Consider the following 25,590-nt stretch of genomic DNA (forward strand, 5'->3'; position numbering starts at 1 on the left):
TTGTACGATCAAAATCGCTAGCCTTAGACAGAACTGTGTTCTTTAAAACAAACTCGGTTTTTTGGGAGGATAAATAAATTTCATGTGGTGACTCGTCAAAAAAAATAGTGTTTTCTTTTTCAATTCACCAGCTGTCCTCCTCCTTTCAAGTTTACATAACAAGAGTTGAAAAACTATATCAAGGAAATAGATGTTGATTTGTTAAGTTTTTAAATTATTTACTTTTCGTTGCGTTTAATGACATGTTATTTTGTTTTGTGCAGGTTACAACCCTGGAAAGAAATATTCAGAGGTACAAATCAAACAAGAAGAGAGAGCTCAAGATAATCGCAGGGACAAGAACAAGTAAGAGTAGTTCGTATAGAAAGTATTAAATAAAGGAAAACTGAAACCAAAAAGAAATGAAGCAAGACAGGAAGAAGATGACTATTACAGAAGCAAGTAAAGGTCATTTATGATAAGAGGTGAAACTGTAGTGTACCGTGTCAAACCTTTGGAGAGGCTATAAGCGCTTTGAAACAAATTAGAAGTAGCAATAGCAATAACGCAGGCAAAAGCTTTCGCAATGCGAAGTATAATTACACACTCGTTACAAACTGAGGAAAACCGTAATTTTTACCCAATGTCCCAATCGCGGACGGGTATTCACATAGTATTTGGTTGGGGGGGGGGGTGGGGGAGGGGGAGGGGGAGGGGTAGTGTAAAACTTTGACAATCAACTACAGACAGATTGTTAGATCATTTAACTTCAGCCCTATGATCAAACTGTGATAACGGGAAACAACTGGCAGCTAATGAAGGTTTTTTTGAGGGGTGGTAATAGGCTGGTAGTGTCAATTTCTTTGGCAATCGATGGCAGACACGATTTGCAAACACTGGGAGGATGAGTTCAAACTGACTGTAGTAGAATGAAATTATGACTTGTAACAACAGGAGGATCATTACATTTTCATTGCTTTCAAGGGGGTAGAAATAGAAGGGTAACGTTAGATTATGATCGTCAACTACTAGCGCACCTTGCAACTGTTGTCAAGTATTAGCATGGCTAAGGTGACAAATTATGATTGGCAATCACTGGTAACAAATAACATTTTAGTCGAATTCATGAGTCTAAAAGCTTTAGGACCTTTTATTTCAAATTATCATTGACCGTGAAATTTTAGCAAGTGGTATCGAAAGTGGTGTAGGGTAACACTATAAGCAACCAAATTTAAAGGGCATGAAATTTAAGAGCTATCAAGGGTTGGAAACAGTAGGAAAGTATTGCTGACCAGTATTGGCAATCATTGGGAAAAAGTATTGTTGAATAGTATTGGCAATAATCGGGTGACTGAAAAAACTCTCGTTAATAAATAAATTACTCTTGAATTCTGATTGGCCATGAACAGAATGAAAACTTGAGGAGGCAGCGTCAATGAAAAGGCTTCAATAGTCGGGAATTACAGGCTCAGCAAGTTGATTCTTTTGCAATAATAGAGGCCAATTCACAAGAACGGTTTTCTTAACAGAGTAATTCACTTGTTGTGCTCATCGTTTGGGTTAAGGAGAAGATATTCAAGTCGATAGATAATGAAGATCAGAAAATGACTACGATATGATTAGGGGTTCTTAGGACACGCAAAAGAATCGAAGTAATAAGGTTGTTACATTTAATTTTGTTTGAAAAAGATTCATCGTACTTTTCAGTAGTGATGCACGCGCTTTAGGGCGCGGCTTAGGCGCAGGCAAGGCCTCAGTACCTCGGGTTAATACGGCACACTATTGTATCACCATTCAATTATTATTTTTAGTTGAGAAACTAAATATTTTAAGCAAGAGCCGATACAACGTAGACTTGATTTTGTTGCTGTACTATATTTCGGCTGGCCAAACCAGCCTTCTTCAGGTACAATTATTAGTATACGTTACTAGAGTTACTTGTTAATAGTATACGTTTTTAATGCAACCTCAGATTTAACGAACTCTTATTTGTGCGTGCTGGAAAAGTTTGCTAATGCTTTCCAACGTCGTTGATTCGACGGTGCTGACAAATTTTCAGTTGGACCTATTGATGTTATGTCTTAAGCTCGCTGGTACCCCGGGATGGAAAAGGGCTTTCACGTACTTGACTGAGATTAAAGCAATGACAAAACCACAATGAAGACTGAGACTATGAGGTCCATGTGCAAGGTCCATGTGTTAAGAACATGACGATCCCATCACGGAGATCATAATAGTGACAATGACAAATATGATAGATGTTGACGATGCCGATGACGATGACAAATTACGATGTCTCTGACGATGGCGCTGACAATGGACCAAATCGGCTAGCTCAATTTTGTACCCAAGTCAAACCCTTTGGGAATAAAACGTTTTGTTCCAGGTATTTCGATATCTTTCAATGTGAATGTTACGTTAGAATGAAAATGCAATACACGAAGAATCTTAGCACCGGGAGATGTGAATTGGGTATAACATTGAATTAACCGATTTGGTCTTTAGGCTATGGCGATGACGATGACGATGACGATGACGATGATGATTATGATGATGATGCTAACTGTAATGATGACGTCAACGTTCACTATGTCATTGACGATAACGATGACAATGGTGCTGACCATTGCTTCGATAATGAGAATGAAGATAACAATGAGAATGACGTTGACCTCCACAACAATAAAGGTGAAACGGACAATTACTGGCCATGACTATGACTATTCTGGAACAATAACATTGGACATGACGATGCTATGGTAATGACTATGCCTTTGACGATGACCTTTTTACTAAAGATGACGATCAAATACAGTGATGATAGACGCGAAGATGACGATGCAATGGCAATGACCATGACAGTGAATTTACTGTGACAATGACATTGGAAATAACGATGCAAAGGCAATGACAATGACGTTTTCACGATAAACGATAAAATACAGTGATGATTAAGGTGGCTCAAACCAGTTTCCAACACTTTCCAGAGACCTTGTTATTAGAAGGATTGACACTACAACACTTTATCACGTAACAGCAATGTTATGGTACGATGTGAAGCATCAATTATTGCTAAACAAGTGGCAGAATGTTTTGTGACGTAACACGTTACCATAGCCTTGAAAAGATACCCTATATTTTGCTTTTAATTGCTCATATCTTAGAATGAACTCGGTGACCCCAATTTTTTGTTATACAAAAGTAATCAACAGGCCAAGATAAAACTCTCTGCAAAGTTTAGAAAAGTTTTGTGGAGCGGATTCAGAGCGACCCTAAACTTTCATTTATCAAGTAAAGCTATGATCCTCGCAGTTATGGACGCAATTTTAGCAATTGCCTAGAGAAGCTTGAAAAATTCAGGACTTCAACGGGATTTGAACCTGTAACTTCGCAATGCCGATGCGACGCTCTAACCAACTGAGCTATGAAACCACTGAAGTTGGGAGCTGGTCATTTGTGGGTTCTAATTTCCAGTGAGGAATGAATCAATGAACGAAATGATATATGAAATGAATCATATACTGAACTGCGGATATGAAATCAAGTAAAGCTGTAATCCTCGCAGTTATGGACGCAATTGTTAAAATTATTTAAGGTGGCTCTGAATGCGCACCATATAATTTTATGTTTTCTGAAGTGCCGATAACCAAAACAATTTCTCTACGAGGCCAGGTCGCTTTACCTTCAGCTCGTTTACAGGGGCCCATATGAATGAAATACACAAGATGGAGTGAATTGGCTATGGGCAGAAGCCCATAGTCGCTTTAATTAACTTTTTGCAAGATAAAATCTTATATTCACACAAAATCCAATTAATTAATATTGGCCCCGGTAAAGGTGGGGGCTAGAAAGCGCCAGAACTGCATAACCAAATGCAAGAGTGAAGAAGGGATAGGGGGCGTGGCGGGATGAAAAATACTCACGAGACTTGCAAAAAGCTTTGACCCTTGACGAGTAAAAGAAGTGAATGAACGCTACATGCCACGCCACGCGTCCGATAATCCCCTGAGAGGGGGTAATAACATTTGATAATTGCCTAGCCCTTCACGTCACAATAGCATGTAGTTACGCAATATTGTGAACGAAATTCTTGTCACATAACAGTTTAAACAAAGCATTACGAGAAAACATAAAAATCCTATTTGCTAGCAAATATTTTCTTTTTAAACTTTGCAGAAAGTTTTATTCTGGCATGCTTATTACATTTCACAAATAAAAAATGGAGACCACCGAGTTCGTTTTTAAAATATGAACAGCTAAACACAAAATATAGGGTGTTTTTGCAAGGCTTTTCTGTTTCAATGGTAACTTGTTACGTCACAATAATGACTGCATCGTCTTCAGCAATAATTGTTGGTACCATAACATTGCTTTTAGGTGATAAAGTGTTTTAGTGTCAATCCTTCTAATAACAAGGTCTCTTGAAAGTGGTGAAACTGATTTGAGCCACCTTTAGTCGAAGATGACGACGCCTGGTTATGGCAATGGCAATGACAACAGCGATAATGACGATGACGATGACGATGACGATGACGATGACGATGACAAGGCAAATGGAAACTGGCAACTGGCAACGGTTGAGGCAGAAAAAGCAATAACAAAGACTTTGACTTTGACTTTGACTTTGACTTTGACTTTGACTTTGACTTTGGCATTGAAGATGACAATGAAGGACGTCAATGACAGTAACGTCGAAGATCACAATCGGATTAAGGCAAAGGAACTGACAGCGACAATGACAATGACAGAGCCAATAACGTTGACCATCGCGATAACAATGACGATGTCATTGACATTGACGACGACGATGCCAATGACGACTACGACTACGACGACGACGACGACGACAATAATGTTGACAATCATTTCATTGACGTTAACTATGGCAATAAAAATGATGACAGCGATGACGAGAAAGTACCGATGGGTACAGTGCCGAGAAAGCCAAAAGTTTCGGAATGGCAAACGACTTTTTCCCTTTAGTAACAGAGCAAACACACGACAAACAAAAGTGGTCAGCATCGCTGTTAATTTACTGTGCAAACAGTCTTCACAGCCAACTAATGAATCATTTTGTCAATAACTCATACATAACTCATACGACCCACTGACAGTACAGACACGCTGGGTAGTTAGGAAGTAAGGCACTGGTTTTAAAAACTTGGACGGATCCAGAACATGTAGAGAGAGTTGAATAACGTAAAACAGACATACCCTCAAAAGATGATTGTTAAAAGACTATTTCTCTGGGTTCTCTGATTAAATTATCACAATCACTCAAACGTATACTCATTTCATTTTTCAACAGAATTGAAAGTGGAAAGGAAAAATTTGAGGGAAGGAATAGCTTCCCAACGTAAAGAACAATAAAGATATTTTGCCTAAGACTGTCTGCAAGACATACATAGTAAGAAAAAAAATGTTTTTCACGTTTGAATTACAGACAGACAGACATTGACACCACCCAGCCCCCCTCCCCTCTTCCCCCCCTACTTCGGGCATAACATCTTTAAGTGCACAAGTTGCAAGAATTGGTGCTGATACGCATTTGGAAAGGTCTGTATTGTCATAAGCATGTTCGTTATATCTTGGTTGTACTGTCAATAAAAGGCCTGTCCGCAGAGGACATGGTTTGGTCACACAAAAACAAGCAAAAGCTAACGATAACAGCCAATGTTACGGTGCCATAATGATGCTATTGTCAAGGGAAGTAAGGGAAAAACTGCGAGTGTAATAGGTTATGCCATATGTAGCAGTCGAATGCAGCATACTTGAGCAAGAGTTTAGCCGTATATTCGCCGTTAGATCTATCACTCCTGCTCTCCAGATACGGACCAAAAGGGTGGATAATAGGGATCCTAGCATTCTTACTTTCTCAATTAATACTTAACAACTAGGTTGGTCTTACTCTCGGTCTGATCATTGACCACTTTAAACCACACAACCACGCAACCACGCAAGAAAGACAATTGACTTACATGCACTCAAATAATTAACTTGACTTGACTAAGAGTACTTACTAGACGGTTACCAAACAGATTATCAATCGTCCTGGACTCAAAATTTGTCAACGTAACTATCTCATACAGATCATCAGAGGAGACTCGCAACTTCTTATAACCCCTATACTACAATTCAAACCATTTACCATCAAAATTTTCTTGGGGGTAACGTTTTTTTCACTCAGTCGGTCAAACAGAAAGATTACTGATACTCGTGGAGTCAAACCATGTTCTTACAGTGGTCTGTTTAAGACTCCTTTGATCTTAAATCATTGAATACAGCTACGAACCAAACCATCGCACTTTAAACCACAAAATTTGTGTGGTTGCGCAGTTTGGTTGCACGAACCAAACCATCACACCATGAAGACTATTGACAATTCCGTAGTGAGGCAAGTCATTGACAACATAACAGTCTGTTTATGGACCGACTCCTATTAGGATAATCACATTTGCAGACCACCGTTACTTCAGGGGCATTGCGTTGCGTATTACACTCGCAGATTATTTCCCTATTTTCCTATTTTCCTTTACAGTTTCGTTATTAAGACACCAAAATGTTTGCTTTAATACAATTCTCAATTCTGTGCTTGTTTTGTTGACTTAATCATGACATTAAGACAAATGCATTAATGCGCTTTGCGGGAGGTGATGGAGTCCAAGGCAGGAAGACAAGCGGTGCCTTTGAAAAATAGTTATAACTTCGGTTCTTTTTACGGATGGGAAGCATCTTTTACTGTTTATCCGCCAAAACTGGCTGATATTTATCGAACAGCCATGCTAGCGAGAGGAATGGATCTATTCCTTCTATGTCATCACAAAACGTTTTGCAATGACAAGCCAGTTTGTGATGTCATCGAGGGGCTAGAACAGCCTCTCTCACTAGTTTGGTTGTACAACAAATGTCTGTTAGTTTTGGTGACTTCTACGGCGTATAAGAAGAGGAATGTTAGGGATGTAAAAGTAAAAAAAGTTTGCCATAATCTTCCTTTTTAAGGGTTCTACAATCGTTAGGAGCTTTTTGTCAACTATAAAAAATGTACCAGGCGAATAAAGTTAAGTTTGTTTCCATTCCCTAAGAGAATAGAGAAAAAGCACGGAAGTCCTTTCCCCCAGAGTGGACTTTGACCTTTTCGCTTAAATGACACTTAGAAAAAGAAAACCATTTTCCATTGAAATAATAAACAAACGTAGATAAAAACTTCTGTTTTTATTGTCTCTTCTCTATTATGTATTTCATTGTACAGAGATAATTTATTATAAGTTTTTTAAAAAAAAGTTGGCGCATGCGTACTTTAAGCGCCCGTACTTTTTCTAAGTTTTTTGGCGGGAAAATCTGACTAAAATTGCACAGCGTTTCCCCTAGCAACATCTTGAAGGAAAAGCGGTCAAAAGGCTCTACCTTAAATTCAACCCCACAAAAACTAAAAGAGTGCAAAGTGAAGAAAACCATGGAAAAAACGCTCGAGTGTTTGACTACCTTCGTCCCTGTTTTTCTTTTCGCATAAATAGGTTAACCCTTCCGTGTTTTAAAAAAGAAACTTACTGAAATGCGACGCCGACGCCGACAGAATATTGCCCCAAAAAAGTCGTAGCTGGAAGACCTTATTCTTAAAGTGGCTGTCATTTTACTGTTTTTGTTTTTGTTGTAATTAACCCTAGTTGCCTCGTTCTTTAGCCCAAATCACAGTTAACAATAATATTGTTTACTGAAAAAAGCAAAAAGGGATAATTTATAAAAACGAAAGACAATTTAAATGTCAGCCATTCAGGTGCATGGAAACACAGTTAAAACTACAGTAAATATTTAACAATTATTCACGGAAGTTGTGGTGGCTAGAGGTGAATATTTACCCAGCCGCGAAGCGGCGAGGTAAATATCCACCACAAGTCACCGACACTAAGGTGAATAGTTGTTTTAATATGTACTAAAACAGTTAGATGATTTGAACTCATTTAATCCTGCAAAGATTACAACATTTTCGGGCGAGGTATATTACGTAAGAAGTGAGATGGAAGTTCTAATTAACAGCGGAAAACAAGCTAATCTTTTTCCAGGGTCCTGATCTTTGTTGCCAAATACCCAAGCACCTGTAGATTTGCATTATTTGGTTTGTTTTTTGTGGTCTGTATAGCCTCATTTTTAGTGAACTCGTCGAATTATGGTCGTCCAGATAAGTGTAATCTCAAGACGAACTGTTGCTGATGACACCTACTTTCCACAACGTCAGCAGAAGTCCTATCTGTAAAAAGTTTAGTAATGTGATCGAGTATTGTCAGTGAATCAGTAGTCGTCTTTCAGGCATTCGTGATAGTATTGACCATGAAAGCTGAACGAGGACAGGTGCGTTTCCATCCGTGGATGAAGACCCTTAGTTTGGACTTCGTTAGGGTCTGAGTTTTCTACTATGACGTGCACAAATAAAAAGTTAAATCTTCGAACCTTATGCACCTGCTTAGAATGGAAAACTCCTTTTCATAACCTGACTCGTTCTCAACTCAAAGATTCCTTGCTGTCCATTAGCTTTTGGTCGTCCAAATAACCGCGTTTTCTATGACTGTATCGAGACTGTACAAGGGATTACGTTTATGCAAACATTGGCCGTGTAGCACTTATATTTCAACAGAATTAACTCAACAGAATTAACTACGAGGGTGATGTGAAGTGCTATTTTCTATCCATGTAAACCATGTGAGCGTTAGCCCTACTAATGCAAATGGGGCCCACTCGAGGACAGAGAGAAACTGGTCAGAGTTTCTTTCAGTCCTTGTGTGGGCCATTTCCATTAGTAGGGCTAACGCTCACCTGGTTTACATGGGTATAAAATAGTACTTCATATCATCCTTTCATAGTTAATTCTGTATGGAGACTGTGCTTGTCTAAGGTTTCGTCGAAGTCAGCTGAGCTGTGTAATGTCAGTGGATCATAAAAATACTCTGATTATTGCCGTGATCCCCGTTTTTCGAAAGACTGATAAGCGCAATCCACTGGATATATCACTATCCAGGGAATAACGCAATTTATTACAAAAATGTAGATGAAATGCAGAGATTTTTCTTGTTCCTCAAATTAGATATCTTCTTCGCGCACAGTAAAGCTACTATTCTTATCTTGAACATCTGAGGATATTGATGTTTTCATGGTCGCAGGCTTGTCGGCCAATATTATCAGTGCATCTTGTTCACACGCGAACTTTTGTTTTAAAAACTGATTTTTTTTGTTTGTCTGTAGGGTAAGTTGTGATCTTGTCGATTGTAATGATTATAGTGACCACGTTTGATCCGTTTTTCTTGTTGTCTATTGTTAGTAAGATTTGTCAATTTGTCTTTCACTTGTCGGTTATGTTAGTGCCGTCACTGGCAAAGGTAACACATTCCGTGGAGTGCCTGTCAGTTCAGTCAATAGTGGCATTTCTACTCTCTTCACGCGCACGTAGGAAAAAAAGCGACCTCCATCCTAATGCGCCTTTGTAATGGGGACTTCGCTTGTGTCATCGACAACAGTCTTTCTCAACACTAACCGGAAAGACCTAACCTCACAAAACATTAAATACCTAGGCCTGCAATGAAACAAAACATGCGCTAAAATGGGAAGAAATGCGCGCTTTGCTGCTCACCAGACATTAGAGTTTTGTAATACGCTAAACTACTACATTGTACTCGGTGTAGCCAGCAAGTCAGACATTTCAAGGAGGTACCAACAATGTAAAATGATCATCGACAAGACGCGCCAAATCATGATTTTAAAAAAATATATGTTTTATCATGACGTAATGCAAGAAAAGTCCGAGAAAATAAAATAAAATTAAATAAAATGTTTATGTCCAAAAATACGGTTAGTGTTTATTTGTTATTAACTTGTGAAAATTACTCAATGCATATTTTCATGGTAGACTGGGCATAAGCATATCTCGTCCCTGTCAAATAACTCAATTGATACGGAATTTTCGGTGAGGCCAATCTTTCATACATCGCACAGGTTTCAAGACCCGGCGTGCTTCCAAATGATCGTGGAAATTTGAAAGCCTAAAACGTCATATTCGCCAATAAAATTTGATTGCTCGGAACACGCGTGCGGTGTTGGGTTAGTAAGCAACTGTAGGAACACTAAAAGAGATGAGTCACCTGGCACAACCGAAACTTTCGAATGTTAGGCTTGCCATTAAAGTACTTTTAATTATTTTACATTTTGTTTTTATAGTATTCATTTACTGTTTTCAATTTGCAAAGTGTCGTTCGTTCGAATTCCTGCCAATTATAAACACGATTTGAATTGTGGTGTCTTGCAGTTGAAGTATGTGACCCTTCGAAGTGCTCCTGGTCCATCGTCTGTCTTTGTCCCGTTTTTCAGAGTTAATCCGAGTTTTTTAAATACAAAGTACTTTTGTCGCTCTAAGTGACGCATTTTGGTGATGTTGGTGGCTCAGTTGAATTCGCTATTTATTTAATTGTTCGTCCTCTGTTCAATTCTCGTTCTGTTGAGTTTGAGAGACCCCTATAATCTATGCCAGGTTTGATCAGTTACCGTAGTTTCTCGATCGGTTGCCGTTGTTTACGTCATCGCCACAAGTCTGTCGATGAACTGCCACATAGTCACTCTTTTTCTAAAGTAGTTTGTTACTACTGTTTGTCACCAAAAGTCGAGTCCATGTTGTAGTTAACAGTCTTGTTTGTGAAAACAACAAAATCGAATCTAATTTCTTTCCTTGACTTAAATTTTAACCTACTGCGGTCTATTTCAGCTAAATTTATTTTCAAGAATAAAAACCATAGGAGATCTAATTATGTTCAGACCCTGATTTTGTATAAAGGGTAAGATATATTGCTTTTAAGTTTTTAATATTACTTTAGTTATCTTATACTTTTTATTTTTAAATGATATGACGATTGCCAAAATATGATTGGTCAATTACACATTTACTATTTTCCCATTGGTGAATGGTTATGATGAAAACACTGACGCGTGCGCAGGGGAAAAAAATACTTTTTCCTCAGAATACAAATAATGACCGACCAGTCTACCACAAAAAACGCTTAAATTTCTTCGCAGCTTTATGAAAAAATACTTAGAAATGTAATGTCTTAACCCGTTAGCGGGTATTTTGCTGAAACCACCGGTAAAGCGATTTGCGAGCCTAAGTTAAAGCCAGCTCGATAAGTTTATGAACAAGAGGCATTCAAAAGAGTCACGAGATGTTTTGGTTATGTTATAAAACATGGTTTTACAAGCGTACGATCAATGCACGTTTCCTTGGTCATTAATTTTGGTTTAAAGACACAAACGATCCTTGTAGCTCCCCGAAAACGGGCGCCCCATTTTAATGTGAAAGCAAACTGTTGTTTTTTTTTTTTTCATCTTTAACAAACAGTAAACGATTCATGCATATTGTAGCATCAATTTATAGTTGCACGCTGGAGGTTTACTAAGCAGAAGGTAGGACCAATTTACACGGTACGATATTTGGCGCATACGGCAAGCTTTTGACAGGCCTATGACATGACTTACGATTGTCGCAGCGTTTTACGACTTGTTTTAAAATGCTAAGACTTTTTCCTGACGTACACGACAATTGTAAAAGAATTGTAAACCTGTCGTAATCTTGTCGCATGCGACAAAAATCGCAGGGTGTAAATCGGTCCTTACGCTTCTTTCGTGCTTAGCAACCTCCCGCGTGCAACAATAACTCGATTTTACACGCTGAACCGTTTACTTCGCCTCACGGGCTAGGCCTTTGTAGATTATGCTAGTAAAAGTAGCATATTATGCTAGTAGCATTGCTTTTTTTTTTTGGCGAAATTATGCTGAAATTATGCTTTTTTTTCCAAATTACGCCCCCTTTTTTTAAATTATGCTCTTTGAAAAAAATGCAAATAAGTCCAAAAAATACATTTTTTAATTCGAAGCCGTTGGTCTACAAGAAAGAAACGCAACAAATCCACAATGAAATTCAAATAAACATGTGATTCATGTTAACATGCACACTAGTACTAGACTATACTCTAATGTAGCTTATCTGCGATTGTTATATTGCAGCATTCCACTTGCTTGCATCGAATAACGTCACCAAGTGCTTAGGACTTGGGAGTACAGATGAACAATGAGCAAATTGTAGCATCAAAAATGATCCGATAATTATCAAAATATGTGAATTATGCTAGCATTGCTACTTGCCAGTTTGCATGCTCAAATTATGCCAAAAACTTTGCTAGCATAATCTATAAAGGCCTACTCATGGTCTATCAAATGGAATCAAGTTTTAAGAATTTATGGAAGTTGCTAACAGCGTACAAGCATAAAATCAGTGTGTAGCGTTGGAAACTCTATACTACAACTTGGGCTTCGAAGTGTGAGGTCTTACGAAAAACGAGTAGAATATTTCAAAGTAACAAGTGTCACGAAAGTCCAGTAGAATATTCCATAAAAACTTGTCGATACCTCTGTTTAACTGAGTCTTAAAGCAGCTCTTTTTATAGTAAAGAAATTTCCATTAGATTGCAGAAAATATCACCTTTTTTTTGATTCCGCCTAAATGCTTAAGTTGAAAAGTGACCTCTGTTGCCTGGTCACAAACGAATTGGATCACAGAAGACCCAAAAGCATTATTTCAAACAAAGCTCCTCATAGCCTTAAACTTGGACAACTTTCTGTAGTATACTTAATGCCGTACCATCAAAACAAATGATGAACTATCTTAGGAATTTTTACAAGCAGAGCAAACCACTTATCAAGAGAGTCGCAAATTAACAGCTTTTATAGTTCTATGTCAATGACTTAAGAATGCGAGATTTATTGCTTGTCAATTTTAAGAACTCGGCTAGCAAGTCTAGTGTTTAAGAATACTTTATATGGTTTGGGAAAGAAGATTTAAATAATGCCAGCCTACACATTTTTGCAGATCCGAGGTTAAAGAAATTTAGCCACATAATGCTGGATTATATCGCCGAATAACTGATTCATCAGCCAGTACCTGTGTAATCATGTTGCTACACCATTTAAAGAAGTGTACAGAAAAAAGTTGAAGTGTACATTTACGGTCCTTGTGATAATGACTGGCTGTTAGTGTTACGCTCCCTATCAGTTGCCTAGAAAAGTGTCATTCCTCTTACACCTTTCGTTGCACCGTTTCCCCACCAATAGATGGTTTTGACTCACGTGAGTTGACGGCCATTTTGGTCTACAAAACAATAGAAAATATTTGCGCAAAATTTGCATAAAAGTAGAGTTCAGTCCCCAAGGGAGAGGATGTCTATTGTTCTAGTACACCAAAATAGCCGCTGTGACGTCACGTGAAAACCATCTATTCATGGTAACATGTGGTTCTGTTTTAGTCTCCTTGTCTATTTTTCGCGTCTAAACATTGTCGTCTGTAAGTTCTTACTTACAGCGAAGAAGCTACTGTGCCATCATTTGAATGTCTGACCTTCCCTTGTTCCCCTCTTTCTTCACAAACATAAATCAGTGAAACACAAAATTTTACTCTACTTTCTTTTTTATTATGCCAATGCACCATCTACAAAATAATAGAGCACATACTTTAAGTGCAGCTTGCACTTTTACAAAAATTTCCAAAATTAAGAAATTGATTTATTATACTTATCGTTATGTGCTCCTTTTCTTTAACATGTCAAGGACTATCGCTGTTTCTAATTTCGGGCCTGGCATATTTACTTACAAGCTAACTTATTTTGTATTTCTTGTTCCCCTCCTTCTTTAGAAACATAATGAAGTGAAATTTTACTCTACTTTCTTTTTTATTATGCCAATGCACCATCTACAACATAACAGAGTACATACTTTAAGTGCAGCTTGCACTTTTACAAAAATTACCAAAATTAAGAAATTGATTCATTATACTTATCTCTATGTGCTCCTTTTCTTTCAAATGTCAAGACCTATCGCTGTTTTTAATTTAGGGCCAGGCATATTTACTTACAAGCAAACTTATTTTGTGTGTTCTTTTGTCTTTCTAAGAATACACGTTTCATCTTTCAGCTTCACAAATCTATTACATATATTGATGGAGATGCTTTTTTGCTTTACAACCTACAGGATCCTCCAGGGATTTTTCTCAGATTAAAGGTAAACGTTTTTCAGAGATATTTGGCAGTGCCATACACTTTTGCTTTGAAAGAAAGGTTTAAATAGTTGGTCGAGTTTTTAGGTTTACTGGGGTCTCAGTAGAAGCCATGGAAAGAAATTCTTCTCGCCAACAGTGCAATTAAACTTGAGTTAACTGGTTATAAGCAAGTCAGTGTGTTTGTCTTGACCATGAGATGGGGGAAGTTCTTCAGGGGGCTATAATAATAGTGTCGTCTGAGATTCTCTTATTTCCCTGCTAGTTGGGGTGCAGGCGAGCAAAGTCACGACAAGGCAGATCTTGGAGCTTTGAAAGTGAAAAACGCCTGGTCCCTGTAAGTATGTAAGCCTAATAGCGAGCAACCTAGCTTACTTGATCCGGGTTAATATGTCACTCAATAAGAAACAAACAAACAAATAAATAAATAAGCAAAAGCATTAACTGGTTCAGTAGCAATCTGACTGCAATGTCTATCTAAAAACCAAGAGAACTAAAGCTAAAGTTAACATATCTTAAGTACTAAAAATACTTATAGCTTAGTTACGGTAAGCGAAGCATTTGGAGACAACTGAAATCCATCAGCTTGAAGACTTGCCATGGGCACATTCTGAGTGCTTACATCCTGAATGTTTTCCCGTTCGTAAACTTCTGACATGTCTGGCTCCTGTCAACAATCAGAAAAAAGTAAGATAGCATATTTTTCATTTGTTTCATAGATGATCTTAAAAAACTAATTGAGCTCTCGAGCAAGGTCCAGCACATCCCTGCACTGTGCAGCTTGAAGCTTCTAATATATTGTACGACTTGCCTTGGACACATTCTGTGGGTTTTCAACATCGACGATGGCTGGTTCTTCAGCTTCTGCGGCGTTTGACCCCTGCTAAGATCAAAGTTATGATAGCATAACTTTTAAAAGTTATTTTCATACACAAATGTAACTCTGCTATGCAAGACCCAAGCACAAGTAGCTCCTATTGCAAAACTTACCGTGGACACACCCTGTGGACTTACAACATCAAGGTTGTCCAGTTCGTCATCTTCTGCTGTCTTTGCCTCCTGTGTCGTATAATAATATTTCGAATCATCCTTTTTGCCAAAGTCAAAGTAGTCCTCTTGCTCCTCCAACATATCGTCAAGTCTTTTATAGAGCCGCTGAAAGCTTGGCCGTTCATCTGGGTCTTGGTTCCAACAGTCTCTCATCAAGGCGTACCTTAAAAATTAACAAAAATAGGAATTTCTTTCTTCCTGAAGGAAAATCGATCTTCATACAACCTGCTAACCCTGTTTCCCCAAAAATCATTCGTAGGTTCTTGATTCGAGCAAATTTCATTCTTTTACGTCTCATAGACCGTATTAATTAATGGAGGCCAATAAATTATCCCTTTGTCCTTGTGCTAATGAAACCAACTAGCCTCTTTTGCATGAGCAAAACACAAAAGAAATGTTGCTTTGGAGCGAGGCTAGTTGTTCTCATTAGCACAAAGACATAAGTTTATTTTTTGACCGCCATTGATGAATATCTGCAGATATTTTAAATTCTTAAAGGCTTTATTTATACTAACGTTTCTGTTCTTGTAGCGCCAAGCTTTTTTATCTACAGGCAACCGAATTTTTTGCACAAATAAAATGAATTAAATTTGTGTCTTGTATTTTTGAGTAGATCTGTGTTGATATGGAAGAAAACGAAACTAAGGCCAAGCCGACAGTGGTTTTGGACCTCATTTTCCAACTGCGTCACAATTTTAAATGTGTTAAATTGCAGTTGCCCAAGACTATTTTCTTCTGTACTTATCTTACAGTGTCTTTAAATGTAAAGTAAACATGGCTCAAGTTCAATTAGTAATAATTAGCCGAGCGGGCGTGCCCCTTGATTTATGTTCAAGTGAAGCATTCATGTCTAACTTGACTGATGCAGGAAAGTATGAAAATAGATTAACCACTCACTCTTCCTATTAATATCAAAACACTGCACTTTTTCGTAAAACTTGTTGCCTACAAGTACTTAGCAAAAATCATCTCCGTTTAACTTACACAGGGTCTGTGCACATGTCAGGTTTTTCCAGTCTGTAACCTGCTTTCAAATTCTCCAAGAGCTGTTTGTTCTTCATTAGTGCGTAAGGAGACCCCCCTGTAAATGATCGACATAATATGCATCAAGACAAATCATGAACCATAGAAAGGGGGAGGGGGCGCTCTAATAAAAGAAATCCGAGACTAAGACTTAAGATGCAAGAGGTGAAGCAAAGATAATTTTCAACCAAGAGTTCAAAAGTTTTCCAACCGTAAATAAGAAAGAGAAGGACACATTCAGAAATGCAGATCCTATGCACAGAAAATTTAGCCTGTTCCAGGCTCTCAGATAGTCGAGAAAACGAAAAGAACTGCGTGTCAAAAGCGAGTGGGGGCTTGGATCGAGGTGAGGCGGGAGAGCCTGTAAGCATCTCTTTAAATTCTTCATTCCGGTATACCAGCTCCTGGTATACCCTCTGATTGGTCAATTTTGACAGTTTACATCAACACTTTCGTCATCATTTTGATTCACGCGCGGAGCACGAAAGAAAGAGGTCAACTCTGTCGCCGAGTGTCTCAAAGTATTCACAAACGTACAAGCCCTCAGATTCGAGCAAAAGTTGTGGCTGTTCGACTTTAATAAGTCGAAAAAACGATCCGTTTGCAATGCTTCCAACTGGTTTTGGTAAAAGCATAAATTTTCAGTTACTGCCGCGCGTTGCGAAAGCGCTTCAATATTGTGTTACGACATCTCTCCACACCGCTTACAATATAGCATCACCGGGTACGATATATAGTTCGCCTTTGACACAACTATTATGTCCCATGCACGCCACAATTGTTAGCATTCAACGGCGCTCTCTGAAAACTCTGACGAACGAGAAAAATACAATATTTTGTTATTCTTTCTTATGTAAATACTTGGCTGCGTATTCCAATTCACCAGCTAGGGTCAATTAAATTTCTGCCTTCATCGCCTTCGAAAAAATGAGAGCAAAAAAAAAAAACCACTTTGAAAGAGCGCAAAAATTTGCCGAAAACAGGCTTGTATTTCCGTTGTATGTCTTAAGGCTTTAAAAGATCAAGCGATTTCAGGAAGCGAAGGTGATGGCTACGTGTCTGTATACTGCAAATGCAATTGAAACCATCTACATGAAATATCAATCTTTCATAATTCATTATCGGTCGTCCTGTTGCATCAGAGCTGAAGTTTATTGATGAGACCATCTTATCATCTAGGCCACAAACTTCGGGTTTCTGTTTTCCTTGAAAAAGTCAACAGAGCGTCAGGAACTCGCAGCTTTCGCACTGGTCATGTCTTTTGGTCGAATTTGCTAAATCTCCCGTCGGTGATTTCCTTGACACTCGTTTCCCGGTTGCTTTGACAATGCCTTTGTTCGCTTGTAAAGTTATTTTCCTAAAAGTGCCTTAAATTCTGGCTAACGTACTCGCACAAGTGAGCATGGCCCATTTCATCCAAACCAGCATTTGTTTCCCTTTCGTTCGCTTGCTGCTTCAGTTCCTTATTTAATCTGTTAAACCCTTGGCCATTCCTACTTACTTACTTCATTTCTTTACTTGCTCATTCAGTCAGTCAATAAGTCAATTAATCTTTCGGTAGCAACTCAGTCATTGTATCAGTCAGTACTTTCGATGGTTGCTTAACCAGTCGAATGGCGAAACTTGGTTCCTTCCCTCATTTGTTTTACTCATTCAGTAAGTCAGCCCGCACGCCAGGGTCGGCAAGGGTTTCCTTTGAGGCTGGAGGCCGGGCGTTTCATCCAGTCATTTTCCATTCCATGTCCGGTACTTTGCTGCCAATATTTGAAAGGTTTTGTTTCATTTTTTATTTTTATATATTTTTTTAGTTACGTTTTATAGAAAATTTGAGTTAACTCCAGCCTTGCCTGGGAAACTGATTCTTGGGTTCCAGAAACACTGGAATCCAGTGTTTCTGAATGTTCTATTAAAAAATTTCCTGGGGGGCATGTTCCCAGAACCCCTCAGGTATCTAGCGCCTGTAGCGCTCGCAAGACGCCTTGCGGTGTCAAAAAATGTCACTCCTGGTGCTTTCAGAAATATGTCCGCTATTTTACAAAACTGTCCTGTCAAAACCCTGGTGTCGGGAGGCTAACGTAAGTTGGTTAGTCACCCAGGCGGATGGGCATCCTTCCTTTGTTCCTTTGTTCAGTCATTCAGTTAGTCCGTCATGACAACGTGGCTACGAGAACCGGCGCCACATAACAATTGGTTTACTTAGCAGAAACACATACTTCTGCATGCCCCGCACATGCGTTTAACATTTTGATACACTCCTTTGAAGTTCTCGTCCTGACAATGAAGTGAAAAAATCAAATTTGAAGTTATGTGCAGGAAGCGAGCATCGGAGGATGAATTTTACATTTTATCTTCAAAAACCCACACCGTTCATACCAATTTTGTTTCTGGAATGTGGATACACACTTTCATTTTCGAACGACTTAAAATCATCGCGAAATTATTGCAATAACGGGGAATAATAGTTTTAAATAAAGTTCTCGCAGCCGTCCTCGTCGCCTTTTCTTGAGGTCTCTAAACGAGTCCTTTTAACTGACACTGATCGTTATAACAGATAAATACAGTTTGGAACAGCTCTAAAGTTCCGGATCACAAACACTTTTGCTTTTCACTTCAGTTTCCAGCTAACAGCTTCATATGTAGTACAATATGTTAATTAAAATTTCATAAATTATCACTGACCAAGAGTTGCAATTTCCCACAGGACCACTCCGTAGGACCAACTGCAAGTAAAACAAAACAAGTTAACACCTATGCAATACATTGAATTAGGAATGCACTAGCATCTGGCATGTTGCATTCACTGACTCCAAAAACACCAGACTTGATACTTACACATCGCTCTTGGTGGTAAAGATCTCTTCAAAAAGTGACTCTGGAGCCATCCACTTCACTGGCAGTTTCTTCCCAGTGTCTACTTTGTAGACCTCATGGTACAAGTGCCGCATCAATCCGAAGTCACCAATTTTGACTTTCTTGCCGTGTCCCACCAGAATGTTCCTCGCTGCTAGGTCCCTGTGCACCAGACCCTTCTGGGAAAGATAGGTCTGTAAAAGAAAAATGATTATGGGTATTGCAATGGAATTGTGATGTAAAAGTCAGTTTTGAGGGCCCAAGGCACTGGATTCTCACAAAAATATCTTTCCTGGAAGCGTGTAGCCTCCTATCGCAGAATCTTTTTAAAGGTTAATTGTTCCTCCCGCACACAAGAACGCCACATTCCTTTCCCGTTGTGAGACGTTAACCAATCATTTGCTTTTTATTTTTAAGAGTGTGACCAAATAAAAAAGCTGTAATAACGTCCACTGCAATTTGCAACGGAAATTTGAAGCTTGAAAATTACACGGAATTTAAGGTGAAGGTTAACTTTTCTTACCATATTGAACACGATCTCTGATTGGCTGAAAGAGGGAAAGGAATATGGGCTCCCGTGAAGCAGACTCTTGCAGGTGGGAGAAACGACTGACCCTAAAAGAGTCTGTGATAGGAGGCTAAGACCAGCAGAGATGTAACCGCCTATTTAGTGCTAATCCAATAGAGGTGCCACTCAACTTGTTTCCTTGAGGCGCATGTGCTAATCCTGGTGCCAGCACGTACCAAAGAGTTTTAATTGGGTTTTGCCGAGAAAGGGCGTTACATACATTTAAAAGAAACGTTAAAATATCATTCAAAAAAACGCTAAAAAACATGATGGGGAGTAGAAAAAATAGCATATCATCCACATATGACCATCCCAAACCTCTGTTGTATGAAAAAAGTCATTACAAAAGAGCTCAAAGAAGAGTGAGCTAAGCATTGATCTTTCAAGCAGATCTGATGTTGTTGAGATGAAACCAGTTGAAACAGGACTTTGGGCTTGCCATGGTTCGGTTATGTAACAACTGATCATGTATGTCATCAGCATCCGACACCAAAGATCGACAGTAACGCACGCAAAAACTCCGAAACTTGCTGAGAAAGACGGAATGAATAAGAAATGAAACGCAGGAAAAGACTAAGACAAATACAAAAAAAAAAAAGAAAGAAAAAGATCTGGCTATTTACCACTTACCATGCCACGTGCTACCTGCCAGGCAAGCTTTACTAGATCAAGTGGAGCAAACGAGTCACAATCCTCGTCACATTCATCAGCTGTATTATTAGTAGAGGCATCTTCCTGGTTTGATGCGGATGATGAAAACGTTACAAAGGGTGTTTCCAATTCAATAGTAACAGAAGCATCAACTTCGGTTCCGTTTTCTTCCACAGATATGGAAGGCCCAATGTTTTCATGCAATATTGTTTTCTCTTCTTCTGTTTGACCGTCCTAGATATATATAAAAAAAAAGGACCATACAGATAACTTGAAATGAAATAAATGTATCTATAAAGTGCTTAAAGACGAAATGACGAAGTGATCCTCGCATTTATCGTCCAGATAAGTGCGAATATCGCTTCTTCATTTCAACAGATAACGTTAGTGAGTAAAACTAAGAAGGGGCCATTGCTGCCAGTTTAGTTGAAAAGTACATAAATATTGGCCATTATATTATATTATATTATATTATATTATATTATATTCAGCTAACCCTAACCGCAACGGTTGTCAATGCGCTAGAACGTTTCCTAGAGAATCTCAAAACTTCACATTCATCAACATTAAAACTTAGTCCCCATGATGCAGTCCGGTTAAACAGACCGTACAGATCATTTTGCAGGGCTTCGCAGTCCTCTTGACGACGAACAACTCTATAACACTTCGCATCATCAGCATAGAGAGCCATACTGGTGCATGGGCTGACAAACTTGGGGAGGTCTATCACGTATAAAAGATATAGGAACGGAGCCAACAGGCTGACCTGAGGAACACCCTCTGAGATCTGGAAGTCAATTGCAAATAGTCCGAGAACCAAAAGAGAAGGGGACCCGAGATGCTGTACAAACTAAGCTTGTGAAGAAGACGGCGGTGTGGAACCGAGTCAAACGCTGAAAACAATGGTCAGGATAGATCATATCGATCTCATTCCCTGCATCCAAGGCTGTCCCAAGGTCGTTCAGAACGGACAGAAGCTGTGTCGGAGAGCTGATAGTAAATCTGCCAGTTCGGGAATAAGTTTGGAGAGCACACAGCGTTCGCAGAGCTTACTGACGATGGAGAGAAGTGAGATCTGCCTGTAGTTGGTGACATCGGTTCTTGGCCCCTTCTTGTGCAGCGGGCATATACTATTATTATTATTATTATTATTATTATTATTATTATTATGATTATGATTATGATTATGATTATGATTATGATTATGATTATGATTATGATTATGATTATTATTATTATTATTATTATTATTATTATTATCCTGTTGACATAAAAGCTCAAATATACCGTTGCTAGTTTTTCAACAATGATTATAATTGGTCACTACATCCAAAAATTTTACTAAATGTCGCCTGTTATCGTAAGCTTGAGCTGTAGGCTTTTTGCATGTGCATGTCTCTCTGTTGATGTTCGGTAGTATGACTCCGTACGGAACATGCCAACAGACAGCAGTAAAACTAATATATAGCTTTAGCCAAGCCTAAAAGCAGAGCTCAGGGGTTCTTTATTCTTACAAGAAGTTAACTTGGCTTGAGACTGCAATCCAATCGAAACCCAGTACCTAGTCAGCGGTCAACTTAAAAAAAAAAAGCTCAGCTGACCTCGATGAGCTCAAAACTTGAGCCCACGATATGGTCACGTAATACTGGTCACATTGGCATACATGGACGGGTGGACGCACGTACGGTCGTGGAGTACAACATCTTCTTACCCATGATGCTATACGTACGCGCCTTTGACGCGCGGAGCTCCGCTACAATAAAGATGCATCTTTCACACCGGATAAGACCAATAGTGAAAGGATGTACCTGGTTCGTAGTTGAGTTCTGCTTCCTTGCTCCGTTGTACATCTCTTCATCTTCGTCAACGACGGTAGCTCCAACGGTAGATGTTTTTATCTGCGTGGACGAAATCAGGGCCAAGTTGTTAGAAGCGAGATAACTTCACATCTCCAAAAAACGATGTTGGAACAGTCCGAACTAAAACGCAGGTGTAATGAGTTTTGGCTTGTCATCTTTCAATTGTATGTTTGCTTGAGTCTACGATACTGGTTTGTTGTTGTTGTTGTTGTTTTTTTTTCAAACAAACTTTTTAGCAACTACGGGACACCACGTTAAAGGCTGATAAAAAAATTGGATGTGGCGAGATAAGATGAAGGAAATACTGTCCTGTTATAACTTACAAGTGCACCTCAGGTAAGTGTACTAGAAAAAGATCTACTTCCTGTTATTAGGGAGGAAAGCATATTACCTTGCTTCTCTTCGCTCTCAACCACTGAAGTAAGTCGCCATGAGGAATGTACTCGACAATCAGACGAAGTGGAGTAGCTGTGGTCCAACAGCCCACGAAATTCAGCACGTTTGGATTCTTTCCCACTAACTTCATGGTCTCAATCTCATCCAAAAATTCGTTTTTCTGCTCTTCAGTGGCGTTTTCTTGAGAAAAAAAGTCACGAAATAATGTTGAACAAATCAGTTTCAAAGTAAGTTGCTTGAGGCCGGGACAAACTAGGCGATAAGTCGCTGCAAAACGTCGCGGGGACAAGTTGGCGCAACAATTCGCCTTGTGTGACACGGTTAATTTTACAAAAATCACTGTCGCTGAGGCAGAATTTTGTCGCCGCGATTAGTCGCACGAATTCAAACGAGTTTGAATTCGTGCGACTAATTGCCCCCGCAGGCGAAATCCCGAGGAGGCATCCTAGTAGCTTGCGCGTATATTAAAGACAGTACTTACAGTTCGAACAGGGGCCGTGAGGAATCGGTAGGTAATGATGACGTTTCTATTGTTTGCGCCCGCAAGTACGAAATGGTTAGGATGACGTAAAGCAGAAAATCCCAAAGGGAGTTTCTGAGAGTTTGTGTATTGTGACATCACAATAAACAGGGGTAGCAGTTAATAATCCAAAGTCCCTATTTGGGGGGTGCAGAGTATTATGAAAGGAAGCGCATGGTTTAATATTTTGTGTCAGTCGCATCACGGCGTCTGTTCTCGCGGTTGTCACGCTGAGGAGCAGCTGAAAACTGAACTTTTATATATATACTGTAGGAAACAGACAACTTTTTTAAAAGACATGTTTCGGCATGCTTATGCCATCATCAGTTTAATAAGTTCCTAAGTGTGAACAGTTATAAAGTCTACGGGTAGATGAAAAAATTATTACAACATGACTTAATACAAAAGCGGATACTATTTACAGCGTGACACCAAACATCAAGGTGTAAACTAAGACGTGAGAAAAGTGTTGCAATGCTGCAATTGTTTGTTAAGTTCCGGTTTGATCTTATTTATATGAAAAACTTCTTTGAGTTTTAAATCAATTGAGTTGCTGGCAGAATCCAGAATACTAAAGCACGAAAACTAATTAGTTACTTTTCACTTCATTCAAAATTAAAAACATGTTTAGTGTTAAAGATCGTACTCCTGTTGCTCTAAAATCCATGGTAGTTTACCAATTTTCTTGTGCGGGTTGTAATTCCCGTTATATTGGCGAAACTAGTCGCCACTTTTCTACCAGGATAAAGGAACACACGGAAAGCGATAAAAACTCGCATATTTTTAAGCATTTCAACATATCTCCTTTATGTAAGAGCAAATACTCCCCTTCGTGCTTTACTATTCTGGATTCTGCCAGCAACTCAATTGATTTAAAACTCAAAGAAGCTTTTCATATAAATAAGATCAAACCGGAACTTAACAAACAATTGCAGCATTGCAACACTTTTCTCACGTTTTAGTTTACACCTTGATGTTTGGTGTCACGCTGTAAATAGTATCCGCTTTTGTATTAAGTCATGTTGTAATAATTTTTTCATCTACCCGTAGACTTTATAACTGTTCACACTTAGGAACTCATTAAACTGATGATGGCATAAGCATGCCAAAACATGTCTTTTTTGAAAAGTTGTCTGTTTCCTACAGTATTTATCATACTTGCTACTATTGCGACCTTATGGAAATTATATAAATATATATATATATATATACCTTATGATGTGTCCAAGTTTATCTTACGAAGAGTGCTCTACACCCACAAGTGGGGGAGCGTTACAATAGTTCAATGAATGGGACTAGTCGTTTGACATTTGCCTACAGGCCTGTTTCGTGGAGGCTTTAGGCTTCCACTCTTCAGGGCTTTTTTAATTAATCTGTGTGTTGCCTGCAGTATTTATAAATGGTCATCTTTCCACATACGTGCGTGCAAAAAAATTCACGAGGTCATTAGTGTAAGTGTCCATAAACTCGCTGTCACAAGCATTCACAAGATCGCTATCATAAGCATTTACAAGATCGTTCGTGCGTAGCGTAACTTAAATGCTTGTTATCACACTATCCGTTCTTTATAAGAAATTTTCTTGCGTGCTATCCGTTCTTTATAAGAAATTTTCTTGCGTGCCTACATGTGCTAATCAATTCTGATCTTTTGTTCAGGGATGCAAGATCGCTGTGACAGATGATAAAGAACTTTTCTAAGTTACACAGATTGCATGTTTTTGTTACGTTCGTGTACGCTCTCGCCTTTCCCAGGATCTTCCATGTTACTTGATAGTTAGCTCCTTCTTCCTTTAAATGCCATATGTGTTTACTCAGCTCGGTTTGATTCCGTTGCGTTTCCTTGATAAATGATTGCTTGTGATTTGCGAGTCTGGCCTTGAAAGTGGTGTCAGTGAGCCCTACGTATGTTTGTACGCTTTCGTTGTTGCCCGATGTGACGGTTGCTTGGTAAACGATACCCTTGGCTAGGCACTGATTATCTAGAGGGCACTCTGCCTTCTTTCTACAATTGCATAGGTTTTGGCTGGGGTCTTCTGTGTTTGGCTTTATCAGATTCTTGTTGTGCGCGCTAATGATTGATTTCACGTTGGGCATGCAGCTGTATGACAGCTTAAGGGTGTTGCGATTGAATATGGCGGGCAGGACGTGGCGCCTAGGGAAACATTCCCTCACGATTTTCAGAAACTCTCTTCCTAGGTTGGTTTTTACTCTGGCGTCAAATGGGGGGTTGAACCAGGTGATGTTTCTAGTTCGTTTTCGCCGTCTTTTATTTCTTCGATCTTTCGGGGCGAAGTGTAGCTTGTACTCGTAGCCACTTTTTTCCAGGGCCGCTTGGTACGGTGGAGCTGCATTGTTGAATTCCCTCTCATCGGATGATATGTCTGACAGCCTTTGGTTTATGCTTTCTGGGATACGTTTCAGTATTTCGGGCGGGTGGTTACTCTTTGCGTGGACGTATGAGGGTGTGTTACCAGGTTTCATGTACGGTTGGTGTTTGCCATTGTTGAGGTTCAGTGTCACGTCCAGATAATTGATTACTTTCTTGTTCGCTTCGATGGTTATTTTCAATCCTTTCTCACTGAACACGGCGCATATTTTCTTCTTTGCTGTTTCGACC

The 25,590-nt window shown here is 39.1% G+C and overlaps 2 protein-coding genes and 1 non-coding gene across 7 annotated transcripts in view; 1 reads left to right on the forward strand and 2 right to left on the reverse strand.

Moving 5' to 3' along the window:
• LOC138000295 (tyrosine-protein kinase receptor torso-like) overlaps positions 1–25,590 on the forward strand; it is a 355,698-nt gene that overhangs the window by 218,755 nt on the left and 111,353 nt on the right. The window lies entirely within an intron of this gene.
• Positions 3,339–3,411, reverse strand: Trnaa-ggc (transfer RNA alanine (anticodon GGC)). Its single transcript has one exon. It is a non-coding gene; the product is annotated as a tRNA-Ala (tRNA).
• LOC138002010 (tyrosine-protein kinase receptor torso-like) lies at positions 13,458–22,606 on the reverse strand. 5 transcript variants are annotated; one of them, XM_068848376.1, is made up of 9 exons: positions 22,449–22,604; positions 22,007–22,096; positions 20,178–20,432; positions 18,962–19,173; positions 18,809–18,849; positions 16,091–16,187; positions 15,047–15,269; positions 14,868–14,939; positions 13,458–14,723 (listed from the first exon to the last, which is right to left on the reverse strand). In XM_068848376.1, the coding sequence occupies exons 1-9, from the start codon at positions 22,581–22,583 to the stop codon at positions 14,589–14,591; spliced, it is 1,260 nt and encodes a 419-aa protein (XP_068704477.1). In that variant the 5' UTR covers positions 22,584–22,604; the 3' UTR covers positions 13,458–14,588. The 5 variants fall into 5 exon arrangements, with proteins under 5 accessions (XP_068704477.1, XP_068706311.1, XP_068705575.1 ...); XM_068850210.1 differs by having other exon boundaries at positions 13,465–14,723; positions 14,868–14,936; positions 15,071–15,269; positions 22,449–22,606; XM_068849474.1 differs by having other exon boundaries at positions 13,465–14,723; positions 15,071–15,269; positions 22,449–22,606.

This window comes from Montipora foliosa, chromosome 1, assembly GCF_036669935.1.
Source record: "Montipora foliosa isolate CH-2021 chromosome 1, ASM3666993v2, whole genome shotgun sequence".
NCBI lineage: Eukaryota > Metazoa > Cnidaria > Anthozoa > Scleractinia > Acroporidae > Montipora > Montipora foliosa.

Excerpts from the sequence above, each read along its gene's own strand:
- LOC138002010 (XM_068848376.1), bottom strand. The coding sequence starts at position 22,583 with ATGAAGTTAGTGGGAAAGAATCCAAACGTGCTGAATTTCGTGGGCTGT. Across the intron at positions 18,850-18,961 it reads TTTACCACCAAGAGCGATGT|TTGGTCCTACGGAGTGGTCC; the intron begins GTAAGTATCAAG and ends TTTTACTTGCAG. Across the intron at positions 15,270-16,090 it reads GACATGTGCACAGACCCTGT|GTACGCCTTGATGAGAGACT; the intron begins GTAAGTTAAACG and ends TTAATTTTTAAG.